We start from the raw sequence: 14,177 nt of genomic DNA, 5'->3' as shown, positions 1-14,177 counted from the left end.
CAAGTAATTTTCATTTAACCATATTCCATTAAATTCAGCATTTTACATTGTACTCATGTAACAAACGTACAGGAGAAAATTTATTGTAATCAAACTAGTTAAAGTCAGTATTTTGTTTCACATAACCAGGCTTGAATGGAAAACTTGAGTATAAGTGATTTTTATAAGACAACTGCACAGATATATCTGATAAAAATGTTGCTTCCTTTTTATTTTTGCATGGTTTTAGTTATTTCACTGCAATGTACATGTCATTGTTGGATAGGTCCTTTGGCATGTTTATAAAGGGTGACGGGTCAAGTCAGCTTTATTTGTATAGCTCAATATGTCAGATCACAGGCTTGCCTCAAGGGGCTGCACAGCCTGAACAGTACGAAACACCCTCTGTCCTATGACTGATCCGGATGAAGAAAAATAGTTCTCTCATAATCTGTTCTGCCTAAGAAGGTCTGGAGAATTTCTTCTAGATGAGTGCCTAAATGCAGTTTGTCTTGCTCCATAGCATTCTTGACACTATCCGGTCGTTAAGTCTGACGTCACTAGCCGTGTCTGGGTCTAAACTCTGCTGCAGGTCCATATATCAAACGATCACTGTGCATTACTGAGAGTTGAAAAACTGTCTAAAGTCTTTCATCTTTAATAAAATGATCAGCGTTCTGCTCTACCAGGTGTAACAATTGAGTTTAACATCCAGGCATCCATGAAAACGGAATTTATGACATTTAACGGAGTTAGAAGTTAGCAGGGAGTTAGCTCGCTAGCTTCTATCCAAATACAATATAGCATGTCCTGACTGCGGGGTTTTGGAAACAAATTCAAACGTACAGCTCTGCTATCACTTCCAGCATAAATGAAGACAGAAAACTAAACAGCAGTGACGTTTGTAGGGTTACTGAAGTTGGGCTAGCTGGTATATAATGATGTGCTACGTGACCGCTAGCGACACAGCTATGTTAGCATAATATAAACAAGCTAACTTTTTTTCCACTCGATAAAAGTTACCGTGAGTGTTCTCGGTGGTCAGGAACAAATGTAATCGCATGGCAGGATGCTGTAAAAGGACCAAACTTCAGCCAGGAGAACAACTGAGATAATCCATCCACAATACGAGGTTAGTCATTCATATACTGCTGCATGGGCTGGGCTGTAGTTACATCCTAAGGTTTTAAAAACTGAGCTTAAATAAATGATTAGTGGTAATAAAAGCCGAGGGAGGTCAACAGTGATCACTGACTGTTTCAGGAGCTTTTTGAGATCAAATAGAAGAAAATACATAACATTGAACATGTTAACAACACAAAAGCCATATTAAACACAGACTACTTTAGGCCCGGAAGTAGGATTCGTCGCGTCATCACTGAACAACCGGATGAAGCAAGAACAGTCTGAAACAGTCTGCTGAAGGGTTTAAGAAGCCTGCAAGAGCACTGAAATTGGTAGCATTTGATGCAGAATCTAAGCCCTCTGCTGTTTACAGGTTACTGCACCATAAATGTGATCCCGTATATCAGCGGTCCCCGACCTTTTTTGTGCCACAGACCGGTTTAATGTCAGACAATATTTCACGGACCGGCCTTTAAGATGTCGCAGATAAATAAAACACAAAAAAAATGATACGACCAAGACAAAAACTGTGGTATATTGTACATGTAATAATAAACACGAATCCATGGTGTAATTGTGTAACTTTATTAGCAGCGTCCTCCTGAAATGCGCCAACAACATTGAGAGTAACGTCCTCCTCTCTGCCCCTTAATACTCTCTGGTCGCTATGGTAACACGTAAATATTTATTTCAAAATAAGACACACAACTACAACACGGGATGAAAACCCTGAAAACCATAAATTTCACACCCGAGCCTCAACTCTTGCGGCCTGGTACCAAATGACTCACGGCCCGGTACCAGTCCGGGGCCTGGGGACCGCTGCTGTATATGACATAAGGTATATAAACCGTGGTGGATTTCATATTAAACATGACCATTAAATCAAGGGATCATTGCAGGTACAAATGAGCCAAAAGCTCAGCCCACATCCCCAATACGGTCACCTCAGGCATACAACTCTGGCTGCGAGCACAGAAGCTCCACCCACTATTCAAATTAAAATAAATGTTTTGGTTGCAAGGGACAGCCAATCAGAAGAGAGATAGCTTACAGGGAATGGAACTAAAACTGCATGGTCTCTGAGGGACACCAAGACCTATTGGAAGATATAAGGGGATTATTTCGGACAACTAATCATGCAAAGCTACTCTATTACAGACAAAGATGAAGCTGTATAGAGCTGGAGGTTAAAATGTAGCAACTCTGGATTCTTTTCCCTTCAACTTCAGAACAATAACCCATAATGACAAACTAAAACCATGTTTGTAGAGTTTTACAAATCATATCAGGATGCAAACAGGTACCAGACCTCTCTGTAGACCTCTGGTATTAAACTGTGGTGAGACATAGAGCATAAAATCACTTTTAAAGTTTTATGTGTTCCCAGGAGAACCCTGACTTTTGATTGAAGTGAAATTTTATCAGTTTTATCTATTTAACTTTCAATTTTTAACACATTAAGTTGTCATTACTCTAAAGCACCTTTTACACACTGACGCTAAAACATACTTAAAGATCAAACATGTAATATCAGGTCTATAAAATCAAATGAAAGAAATACCATTAAGTTTATGAAAACGATGAGAAGCATTTTTGAAACAGACTTCACTTCTGTCACATTATGCTGAGCCAGAATCCCAGATCAGCCACGGCTTCATTTCTCTTCGAAATACTCGCAGAAGAAACAGCCACAAACCAACCAAGGACGACTGAGAATAAACTGCACGATGAGTTTAGCGTTAACCTTCAGACTGCAATATGATCCATATGTGAAACACGGGGAAAAACAACAACATCATTGCACTGCATTTCCACTAGATTGCGTTAAAGTGATGTAAGTCGTCTCCACAGCCTGTTTAATGACGGCCATATCAACCCCTGACTTTTTTTTTGGCCCTCCTTTCCTCCACCTGTCTGTGTGAGCTGCCACTCACTTTGATTTCTCGCCAGTTGTAGCCTGCAGACAACAAATCACCTGATTTTTCACACTGAGAATCCCTTTTTTATGTCTCCCCAGCCTTTTGTCAAAGAAACAAAAGTCTGTCTCTCCAAATTGTTCCGTTACATAACACACCAGATTGCATGGAAGTGGGCCACAGTTCTGTTTGCAGTTTTGATTTACCATCGTCTGGTGGATTTCAAGTGGCGGCTCCCCAATGAGAGCCGACGGGCCCGTAGCCGCGTACTGGGCGCACGCGATGCTTTCAATGACAAAATGGGAGCAAAGAGGTGAAAGTGCTTAGATGTAATACCTAATATCATGCCTTTAATACTCTCACACGCATAAATAAACACGACATTCTGAGCTGAGTGGTATATGGGCTAATCCCCCAGCTTTTAATACTGTAAAGAGAGAAGTAAAAGCACTATGATAATGCTGCTTCGGGATGCTGTTAAGCAGGAGAAAGGAGGGGGGAAGCTGGCCTGGGATGGGTACAGATGGGATGGAGACATGATATATGGAAGAAGAAAAGGAGGGTAACTCACCCATCTGTATCCTGGAAGTTGACATTCACTTTCTTTGCAGACCCGAGGAGCTCTGAAAGACAAAAAGAGGGAGCATGAGTGGATTTTTGCAGCCCTCAAATATGATAGCAAAAGCCCATCAGTACCTTGTTATGAGCAATATTTAACGTTTATGATTGCAACAATATTGTGCTCTAGAGGAACGGTTCATTCATTCCTGAAGCCAGAAACAGCATTTTCCACTTTTCCCCTCACTCATTTCCACCAAACGGAAGCAAAGATCTCATTATGAGGCAAACTGCCATCACATTTCCTCACCTGCTGTTTGCATGAAAGAGTGCCATTACTTTGAGTCCAGCCCCCCATGGTGACAGCACCCTACGTGTCTGTCATTCTAAATATTTACACCATTCAGAGCATGCTCGCTCATGTGTGTGAATTTAGGTAATGTGACAAACAGTAAAAACTTCTATGATTTACTCATGAAAGTGGCCACTTTCTCATTACTTTCATATATTGTTTTAGTAAGTATCCAAAACATACAAGTTTCATTTACATAATTTTTCAAGGGATCTTATATCTGTTTTTACTCTTGTATGCTTTTCATACAAGTTTCACACAAGACAGATACAAACTTTATAAGATTTATATACATCTTTTCCATATGGGTCTGCAGACATCCTTCACATGTAACTGTTTATCATGTTTCCAGAGGGTGGAGGACATGTTGGAACCACGGGACTACAGAATCTAGAGAAGCAGCATAAAAACAACGTCTTAAATGTATAAGACGTCCACGACAACCCCTCCAGTGGACCAAGATTGGACGCCCAAAAATGACATATAAAAGACGTCACTCCGAAGTCACAACGGGTAGCCAATGAGAAGAAAGATGCCTTTAAGAGAGGACGGCCTTAAAAAGCCAAAACTGCTTGTTTCAGACAGAGGATGAACTATAAAGGCTCCCAGGTCCCACTATAAAACAAATAAGGATTATTTTAAATGGTGACTCATGCAAAGCTACTCTAATAGAGTCCAAAAATAAAAATGAGAAGTTGGAAATCAGCAGAACTGGATGTTATGTTCAGCATGAGATGCAGGTTCTTGGCTTCTGACTTTTTTTACATTTCAACACAGCACATTTGAATCCACACGGTGTAGCTGCAATAAGGACTGTGCATTAAATCTGTGCAGGAGATAACCAAGCCCGACTAGGAAAAGTGTGCAGCATAGACTGGAATGTCAGATCTCTCCTGCTCATGGCATATAAAGTACAGATAATACTGAGGATATGAACTATACAGCATGAAACCAGGCTCGGTTATGAGTTATTATAATTATGTGCAGGGTTTTACTATAAAAGTACAAACTGAAGCTATGATGCTATGCTAGAAATCTTTCTATTGAAAATCGAGCGGTTTCAAATCTACACTGTTTGTCTTTGCTGCCCCAGACTGACAAAGAGAAAGCTGAAATAAAATAATAAAATCACGTTTTAATAGTTTTGCCTCCCTAATGAGCGGAACGATCCTCATGTTGCAGAGACAATGAGGGAGTACCTTAAACTTGCATTGTTTTTAAGGGCCAGCAGGGGGCGACTCCTTGGCTGGCAAAAAGTCTTGATATGGTGTGAACTTTGTGGGCCCATTCACTGGTTTCAAGCCACACTGAACAAACCACTGAGTTCATTTTGTGTATTTTTGTCACAATCACAGTCAATCACAGGGGATAAATCAGGAAATGCTTAGAGGCTTAAAACCTGACAGTCACAAGTTGCTAGCCGAGGAACACAGTTCCTCTCAGCCGGTTAGTCCATCGCACACTCATCACATCTGGTTTCAAAACACACAACATGAGTCTTCCCAACAGGAGAATTCAAACCAACTATTGTGGCGATGGCACTGTGGAACGTCCAGATTTAGGTCAAGTTCATTGTAAACACACACAGATACACAATTACTGGCTTGAAATAACAGATGCAGATCCATGCATGCTGTGGCGGGGTGTAGCTCAGCTGCAGGGGTGCAGCACATGCAGGCACACACATGCACATCCACACGCATGCATACAAGTTTAATGCTGCACTAAATCTACAAGCACAACTGCTACTTTCAACCTCATTATTTTTCATTTTCTGCCCTTTGTTTTTATGTCTCTTATTAGCTGATGGTGCAGAACTGAGGCACAGCAAGGATGAGCTTGCACGCTCCCTTCTTTCTCTCTCACATTTTTGCTCTTTCCACAAACACACACGCACACCCCCTCTAGGGTGCAGGAAACAGGACAGTCCCTCTATTGTAGGGGAGACAGCTCCCAGCACCACTGGGAGAGGAACATTGATTTCCTAACAGGCTATTTCTGGCCACTTAAATGCAGGAATTCACTTTTTTTTTTTAAATACAGGAGCTTTCAAAGGCACAATGTACATCCTGTGTGTGTGTGTGTGTGTGTGTGTGTGTGTGTGTGTGTGTGTGTGTGTGTGTGTGTGTGTGTGTGTGTACAATAAAACCTGATATATTTCCGCTAACTTACATAAATACTAAAGTATGGTGAAGTTCAAAAAGTTCAAAGAGGCCAGAGAAAACGCATAAAGCTCACTTTTTAAAATTTTCCTGATAAACACTGAACAATCACCGGCTTCTCCCCATAAAAGAACAAAGTCTTTGAGACAGACCAAAGTTATAGGAAAACGCCATCTGGATATATCTTGACGCGCGCTCAGTCATCCAGGTCAGGAAAGTTATTCTGTTCATCCGTTTTAAATTTTTTTAAAACTTTAGTCCAGATGAACAGAATCAACTTTTTGGGGGCCTGCTATATACTGCTCTTTCTTATTAGCTGGAGACCCGTTGCCTCAAGCTCTAGTTTCTTTATTACAGCTAGCTTGTCGATTAAGCTAACGTTAGCTCCATAAGCTGTTTAAAAACACAAAATCGGATTTCTTACTTGATGACCGAACAACAATGTGCTGAAAAAGCCAGTTGTGAGCATCTTCAGTTGTTGACATTTACATCAACTAGACTCAGGAATGTTGAGGTTACTATCTACACAAGTAGACTTAAAAAAAATTAATTTAAATGGTGAACAAGCCCAAGTGCTCCAAAAGAAAAGACTAGGGATGGGTATCGTTTAGGTTTTATCCAATACCGGTGCCAAATCGGTACTTTTGAAACGGTGCCGGTGCTCAAACCGGTGCTTAAAGAATGGAGAACACAAAATTGGTCCAAAAACCTCTCATGTTCAGCTGTTTTTTTGTAAAAAGATAACAATGTTAGCCTTTCCTGCAGCTATGGGGCATATATGGTATCACTCTTGGCTGGAAGCAGTGCTTAATCAATGGAAAAAACATAAACTTTGTCCAAAACCTCTCATGTTTAACTGTTTTCCACTTCTTCTTTGGTCATTTTAGCCCTTCTGGCCAGGGTGAAGGGAGCATCTGCCATCAAACAAGAAGACAGCCGCATGTAGCTATGATGATGTTTGCTAGTTCACCTTACATGCATTAATGCAATAACGTGGTTAGCCTACTCAACGTAAATTACACACGAACAACATGAAGCTACTCACGCAGAGAAGAACGGCTGCTGCTGCATCATCATCCTCATCATTTCTGCTACACTGGCAGGGCTAGGGGCCAGGACTCTCCTCTTCGGGTTTTTGGGGGATGTTGCTAACTCCGGGTCCGATAACAGGCACCACACCCGCAGTAGATGCGCTCGGTGTGAGGTCTGGCAGCAAGCTATCAAATACGGTGCATTTCTGGGCTTTTAAAAAAAACGCTATGCGTCGCCATGTGTTTCATCAGTTTCGAGGTGTTACCTCCTTTGACAGTATCACAGTATCAGCTTAAAGCACTTGTTGCTGCTGAGTTTGCATATTTTGCTGTGAAGTACAGCCAGACTTTTGACCGCTTCGCCTTGGACATTTTTAATCTGTAGCTCTGCTCTAAAAGAACGTACGTACCTGGACCCGCCTACTATCCTCGGAAACGTAAAATGATTGGCTAGAAGTGTATCACAGCTCAGGAAAAAAAAGCACCGAAATAAAGCACCGAAATGTGCGCTGCTTTTCGGTCTGGTTACTACCGTTTATGTCAGAACCGGTGCCATCATGGCACCGGACACCGGTACCCATCCCTAGAAAAGACCATGCAATGCTTTTAAAGGGTAAAGGTTCACCTATGAGGTCCCATCAAACAATGAAACCCCGAATACAGGACTGGAAATGATCAGAACACATCTGCTGTCAGTTTATAGTATATTCGTGATTCTATCCATGTTTAACAAAAACAAGTAACTACAGGATTTTAAGGTACAATAGGTAACCAAATTTGCCACATTTTTCACTGGATAAAGAGGAAGACTATGAAAAGGAAACACACAAAAAGCAACTCTTGGATTTGTTACCAGGCATGTCATACGAGAATGTCATAGCTAGATGAACATGCTAGCATGCTAGGGGTTTTGGAAAGGTAACAAAAAAAGGAACCACCAAACACTTAACGCTTGTACTGCCACATGTCTACTGCTTTAACTCATGGATCACGATTTACAGGACTATTAACCAAAAATAGAAGAAATCAAAAGAGCAGTTTTTCTTCAACATGCATGCAAAAAAAGAAAAAAGAATAAATGTGTTTTTCCATTTACATCTAAACAAATTGGTTGGCCTGCCTCCTTGCTAGTATGTTGAGCATCAGCAGCAAAATTGTGAGTGAACTGAGGCCTTTTGTGTCCAGAATTTGGGCTGAAAATTTGTCATAATGAATATTGGGGGGAAAAAGCTATCTGAAAACAACATTAAGGATCTCCAACAGCATTCAGGAAAGTGACAATGAAAAATAAGTCGGTTCAGCAGAGTCTACACTCATAGCGACACATGATGAGGCATTAATAATTCAGCATTTTTACTGTCAGACTACATAAAGGGCTACTACAGTCAGGACTACTGTAGTCAAAACAGTTCTGGGAAAGGAGGAGCAACATCCGAGCACAAAACAGAGCAGGTATCAAGGACAAACGATATGACTAAGACAAAAACTGCATGAAAGTTGTCAACCCACCTCCACCTGGAGGTGGGTTGCAAAGTGGCTTGCAGATGTGCTTGCAGCAAGGCTAAAGCTCTTTAGAGAAAAACATATACAGATTTTCCAAATGTGAAACCACATGTAAAAAACTGTCACGACTACTACTGTCCATGCCTAGTCTGCATGTGTGTGTGTATAATGTGAAGTCACCCAGCCGAAAACAGCTCAGGACTCCACATTCACTGAGCTACCGTTATATAAGATGGACCAACTCTCTGTCATACTTGGAGTGCTGAATACTGCTATTCTAACAAAGCCGCTGGCATCTTAGAGATTTGAATATAGTGATCTTTTGAGAGAGCAGTCTCACTTTCAAAAGATCACATTTGGAAACTTTGTCAGGATCTTTGGCATCACCAATATTTGTTGATTTGAAAATCCAATATATCGCTTACTGTGTTTCAGACACACGACACAAAAATTTCTCTAATGTTTTATGTGTATCTCCTTGCTATGCTTACTGACACACATGCATTCAAACAAGCTTTATTAATAAGAGCGAACAACAAAACCATCAGTTTTCCTTCTCAGCAATAGGTGTTTCCTGTATTTTACCAACCAAGACCTGCCTGAGGGAAAGACCGGACCTGCAGTGTAAACCTACATGGAATATTAAAGAATACAGCACCACAGAAAATTGCTGCTCACCAGCTGATTCAATTCTGAGTTTATTCTAGCTTCAGAGGCAAAACTTCTCTGAAACTGCTGGAGGCTGAAAAACTGTGAACTACAATCTGTTATTGCGAAGTCAATTAAAAAGGCTCAAAAAGAGAAAAGACATAAAATACATCTAATATAAAGAAGTGGGTTTAAGAACGGCAAACTGTTTGTTTGTACTTGGACTGTTTAAGCTATTTGTAAGCTTGAGGCAAGTGCCAAAAACTGCAATTCCTGGAGTGACCACTGGAGGCCGGCTCCAAAAAATGAGTCCGTTGGCTCCCATGTTTAGATGCCCGAATTTATAGCCATACAATTACACTCATAGTCTAACACGAACAATTATTTTTGTATCTATGGAGAGTTTCCCATCTCATACCAACTGTACAGAGGGTTTCATTTAAATACTACTAGGGCACAGCTTGTTGCTCCAATAACTCAGGTTCATTGGTGTTTTTTTCTGTTTAGGGTATTTTAATATAATTATATGACAAATATCTGCCTTAATTTGTGGTACACAGCATCTACGAAGTTTTTGCTTCACTCTTATTGAGTAAAATTGTAGCATTTAATCAGTGTTTTACCTGAAACTTGAAAAACTAGCATCTTTCCATTGCACCAGATTGGTCATCGCTAAAGGTGACCTAGCATGCTGGCACTAGCCGACATCGTAGCACTCTGCCCTGTATCCACATGTACTCGTCTCTGGCTCCAAAAACCAACATGACAGGAAACAGTAATATTAGGGATTACAAACCTATGGAGTTCACATCCATCGTTTATATACACCCTATAGGATGAACCCAAAGTTAATTTAAAAGCCTTCTACCTCTGCAATCCTTCTCAGGTCCTGATGTTAACTGGGCTGCTTCCCTTTAGCAGGCTTGTGTAAAGGTGAAAGGTCAATGAGAGCTGAAAGGCACTGTGGCTCCTTTAAATTATACATGCCGGCGAGAAGGTGCATGCTCAAAAAGGTTGGATTTATTCATATGGCTAATATTAAACACAGTTGGTGCAGCTAAAAGAAGAGGCTGTTGTTCTTAGAGAGGATTATTCTCAGTCTGCTGATCCTCTGTTTTCTTGCCTGTGGCAAAAAGGGACCGATGCTATCATCATGGGAAAGGAAAGCGAACCGTGTCACTGCTTTTCTCTTTATGTGTTCACTTATGTAATATCTGTCCTGGGAAAGACTGTGCCTAGTGTAAAGATTACTTTTAGGCAATGCCATTTATTGTTCTATTACATAAAATAGTTGTTTGCTGAAGAAAAGGCAGCTTCACTAGCTCTGCTAACTAGTTGTCTTTGGCTCTTTGTTTCTTCTCTCTGCATATTTCTGTCCCCTTTGAGGATGGAGAACAGTCGTTCTGTCTCTGAGAGCAGACCTGTTGTCTTGGCCCTGATCGATCTGTCCCACTTTTTCCTTCACCTTTTCCTCTTTCCTGCTTTCTTCTCTCACATTCTTCCCCACAGGCTCACCAATGAGAAAGGGAACAGCACTTCTCTGCTGTGTCAGTGAATCGCCTTTCCTCTCTCCATTTTTCAGCTGCAGCATGTAAATTACACTGGCAGATGTTGGAGCACGGTATGCCTTCATGCATTATGAAGGTGGACTCTTATTCTTTCTTAAACATTTACCCAGAAAAATCAAATCAGGAGCGTTTTACCGTGTCAGAGTAACTTCCCCTAACTTGTTTAAATGCTACATTTAACCCATGAAATGTCCCTTACCTGACCTTTGAACAGTTTTGTTCCTAGTATTTGCAGGCATGTGTTTATGCACAGCTTTCTAAAGGTCCCACCGCAGCATGAGCACTGGGCCATCACTGAATCTTTTCTTTTTCAGCCATTCTGTTGTTTCAGCCTCACATCTGACTCCAGAATACTTTGGTATACAGAGGACTTCATGGTCAACTCAACAGCTGGATGCCCAGGTCCTATGGCTGCATGAGAAGCTCAAATCATCACCCCTGCATCTTGACTATGCTGGGTTCAGTTTTTGCCAAAGGTGGCGCTGTGCCTCTCTACTCCAGTCTCATCTATCCAAAGGACGTCATTCTGGGAGTCTTGTGATTTGTTCAGATGCACCTTTGCAAACTTAAGTCGTGCTGCTCTGTTCTTTTTAGAGTAAAGACTTTTCTTCCAAACAAGCCATACTTGTTCAGTCTTCTAATTGTACTGTCATGACCTTTAACATTTAACATGCTAACTGAAGCCTGTAGAGCAGAGAAGTCAAACTCGTTTTACATTGTGGCCCACATACAGTCTAGTTTGATCTTAACTAAGCCGGATGGTGAGTTCCTGTGTACTTCATTCACTGTCCTGTAATTATAAAATGTTCAGTTTTTGTTCATTTAAGGGAAAGCATGTACAGTATGTGGTATTTTTTTAACTTGCTCTGAGCTGTGCGCGGGCTGACTTTGCAACAGCAATAAGTGACAGTAAGTATGTTTACCACAATGTACACAAAACCATGAAAGGTTTATGTCCTGTGAAACACCATCATTGATATTTTAAGTTAACACTGGTTTTTCTTAGTGGTACACGTGATGCATTGTTGGGCAGTGATGACGGGCTGATATATTTTTATCTCATCATGTGGAGATGGAAAGGTCCTTGCACACTTTCATGTTCGTATATTTTAGGCTCTTTCTACAAAGTTTTTTTCTGCAGACTTTTAAGTGCTATGATTGGATGTTATCTGAATGTTCCTTTGAGGTCGTGATTAACTTATCCTCTTGGATTTATATGTCCACAGGCTTTTAATCAAATTTCCTAATGCAGCTGTTCATCTTTTCGGACTGATAATGAAAGCAAGTCATTTTGTCTGTCTAAGCTTATTGCAGCCTGTGGGAAGGATATAGAGTCCTACCGATATCAGATTCTGGTACCAATATTTGTTGATTTAAAAATGCGATATTCCAATATATTAGCCATTATTTTTATTTTTTATTTTGCCTTCACTTTCTTCCTGTTAAAAGAGGGTTTTGCCTTCTCACGCTTGCCAAGTTCTTGCTCATAATGCTTGTTATTGTAGAGTCTTTACCTACAATATAAAACACCTTGAGGTAACAAACCCCGGTCATACGCCCGGGCGGTCGCCACTGACAATGTAGGAGGGCCAGGAGAGGAAGATGTCAACTCCACGGAGCATCAAGTGGTTACCTTTCTACGGTCCAAAGGTGTGGAAGTGGATTATAACAACATTGAGGCTTGCCACCCTCTACCCCGAAAAAATGACAGTGACAAACCAGCCATCATTGTGAGATTTGCAAACAGAAAACAGAAAACAGCACTGTTAAAACAAGGAAGGAAACTGAAAGGATCCGATGTCTTCATGAACGAACATCTGATAAAAAGAAATGCGGACATTGCCAGGAAAGCACGTTACTTGAAGAAACAGGGAAAAATTCAAAATACATGGACCACCAACTGCAAAGTATTCATTAAACTCAATGGAACACCGGAACAAGCCAAAGTGTTGGTCATCAGAAATATGGAAGAGCTGGACAAATACTGAGGTCAACTTACTCTGGAGGTATGAATACACATGTGACGTGACACACAACACAACACATGGCACAGTCCAAAAGAACTTCATCTGCATCCGGCAACAATATCAACATGACTCATTGGAATTCTCTTTATGATAATCTGGAACTGAGAACATTTCGATACACAGACCATAATGTTCTAGACTTAGAAAAGGATATAGACCCGGAAAATAATTTCTTCTACAACATCAGCTGTAACTGCTGCTACTTCACTGATGAACAGTTTAAGCACACCATCAACACGGAAAATAAATGATCAATAATCCATTTTAATAGCAGAAGTCTGTATGCCAACTTCAACAATATAAAGGAATATCTAAATGAGTTGACAAATCCATTTGGAATTATTGCCATCTCTGAAACATGGATCAATGCGGAGAAAGGAATGGACTTTGGACTGGAGGGATATGAAGTGAATTTTGTAAATAGAAGGAACAAGAGTGGAGGGGGAGTAGCTGTGTATGTGGATAAAAACCTAAACTACAAGGTGGTAGAAAGTATGACAACTGTAACTGATAATTTACTAGAATGTATAACAATTGAAATTTGTAAGGAAAAAGAGAAAAATGTAATAATTAGCTGTATATATAGAACACCTGGCTCTAGTATTCAAGTATTTAATGACTTCATAGAGGAAATATTCTCTAAAACAAATCAAAAAGTTATGTTTATCTGTGGTGATTTTAATATTGACCTGTTGAATCCAAAAAAGCATAAAATGAGCGACGAATTCCTAAACACTATGTACAGTTTGAGTTTACATCCTAAAATAACCAGGCCTAGCAGAATTACACCACATTGTGCCACCTTACTTGACAATATTTTCACTAACAATATGGAAAACAACATTGTGAGCGGAATATTAATTAATGACATCAGTGATCACCTACCAGTTTTTGCAGTTTATGACACTAATTATAAGAAAAATCAGCATGAAGAACAACTGAGATACAGACGTGTAAGGACAGAAGAAACTATGAATGCATTTAAGAACGCTCTATTAAATCAGGACTGGGACAAGGTGTACAAAGAAGCTGATATTGATATTGCATATGGCATATTTTTAAGAATATTCATGGAGTTGTACGATAAAAACTGTCCAACAATAAAATACAACAGAAAGCACAAATATTCAGATAGACCATGGCTCACTAAGGGTTTACAAAATGCATGTAAAAAGAAAAATACACTCTATAGGGAATACCTAAAACAAAGAACAAAAGAAGCTGAAAATAAATATAAAAAATACAAAAATAAGTTGACCAATATTATACGTGTATGTAGAAAGGAGTATTATAGTAAAATATTGA

The 14,177-nt window shown here is 40.1% G+C and overlaps 2 protein-coding genes across 7 annotated transcripts in view; both read right to left on the bottom strand.

Moving 5' to 3' along the window:
• Positions 1–6,900, bottom strand: part of LOC146670826 (uncharacterized) — a 411,199-nt gene extending 404,299 nt beyond the window's left edge. Inside the window, exon 1 of the mRNA XM_085402959.1 lies at positions 6,805–6,900. The gene's annotated coding sequence lies outside the window, so the exon portion shown is untranslated. The remainder of the gene's footprint in view (positions 1–6,804) is intronic.
• The window catches only part of caskin1 (CASK interacting protein 1), a 122,797-nt gene that overhangs the window by 53,747 nt on the left and 54,873 nt on the right, over positions 1–14,177 (bottom strand). For all 6 annotated transcript variants that reach the window (XM_085402953.1, XM_085402952.1, XM_085402954.1 and 3 more), the window contains exon 2: positions 3,595–3,646. In XM_085402953.1, the coding sequence (XP_085259079.1) occupies positions 3,595–3,646 (52 nt within the window). The remainder of the gene's footprint in view (positions 1–3,594; positions 3,647–14,177) is intronic.

The sequence above is a fragment of the Rhamphochromis longiceps genome, linkage group LG4 (genome assembly GCF_057381845.1).
Source record: "Rhamphochromis longiceps isolate RC_006_pf linkage group LG4, R_longiceps_female_GT1.1, whole genome shotgun sequence".
NCBI classification, from domain to species: Eukaryota; Metazoa; Chordata; class Actinopteri; order Cichliformes; family Cichlidae; genus Rhamphochromis; species Rhamphochromis longiceps.
This window is presented reverse-complemented; position numbering and strand designations above follow the sequence as displayed.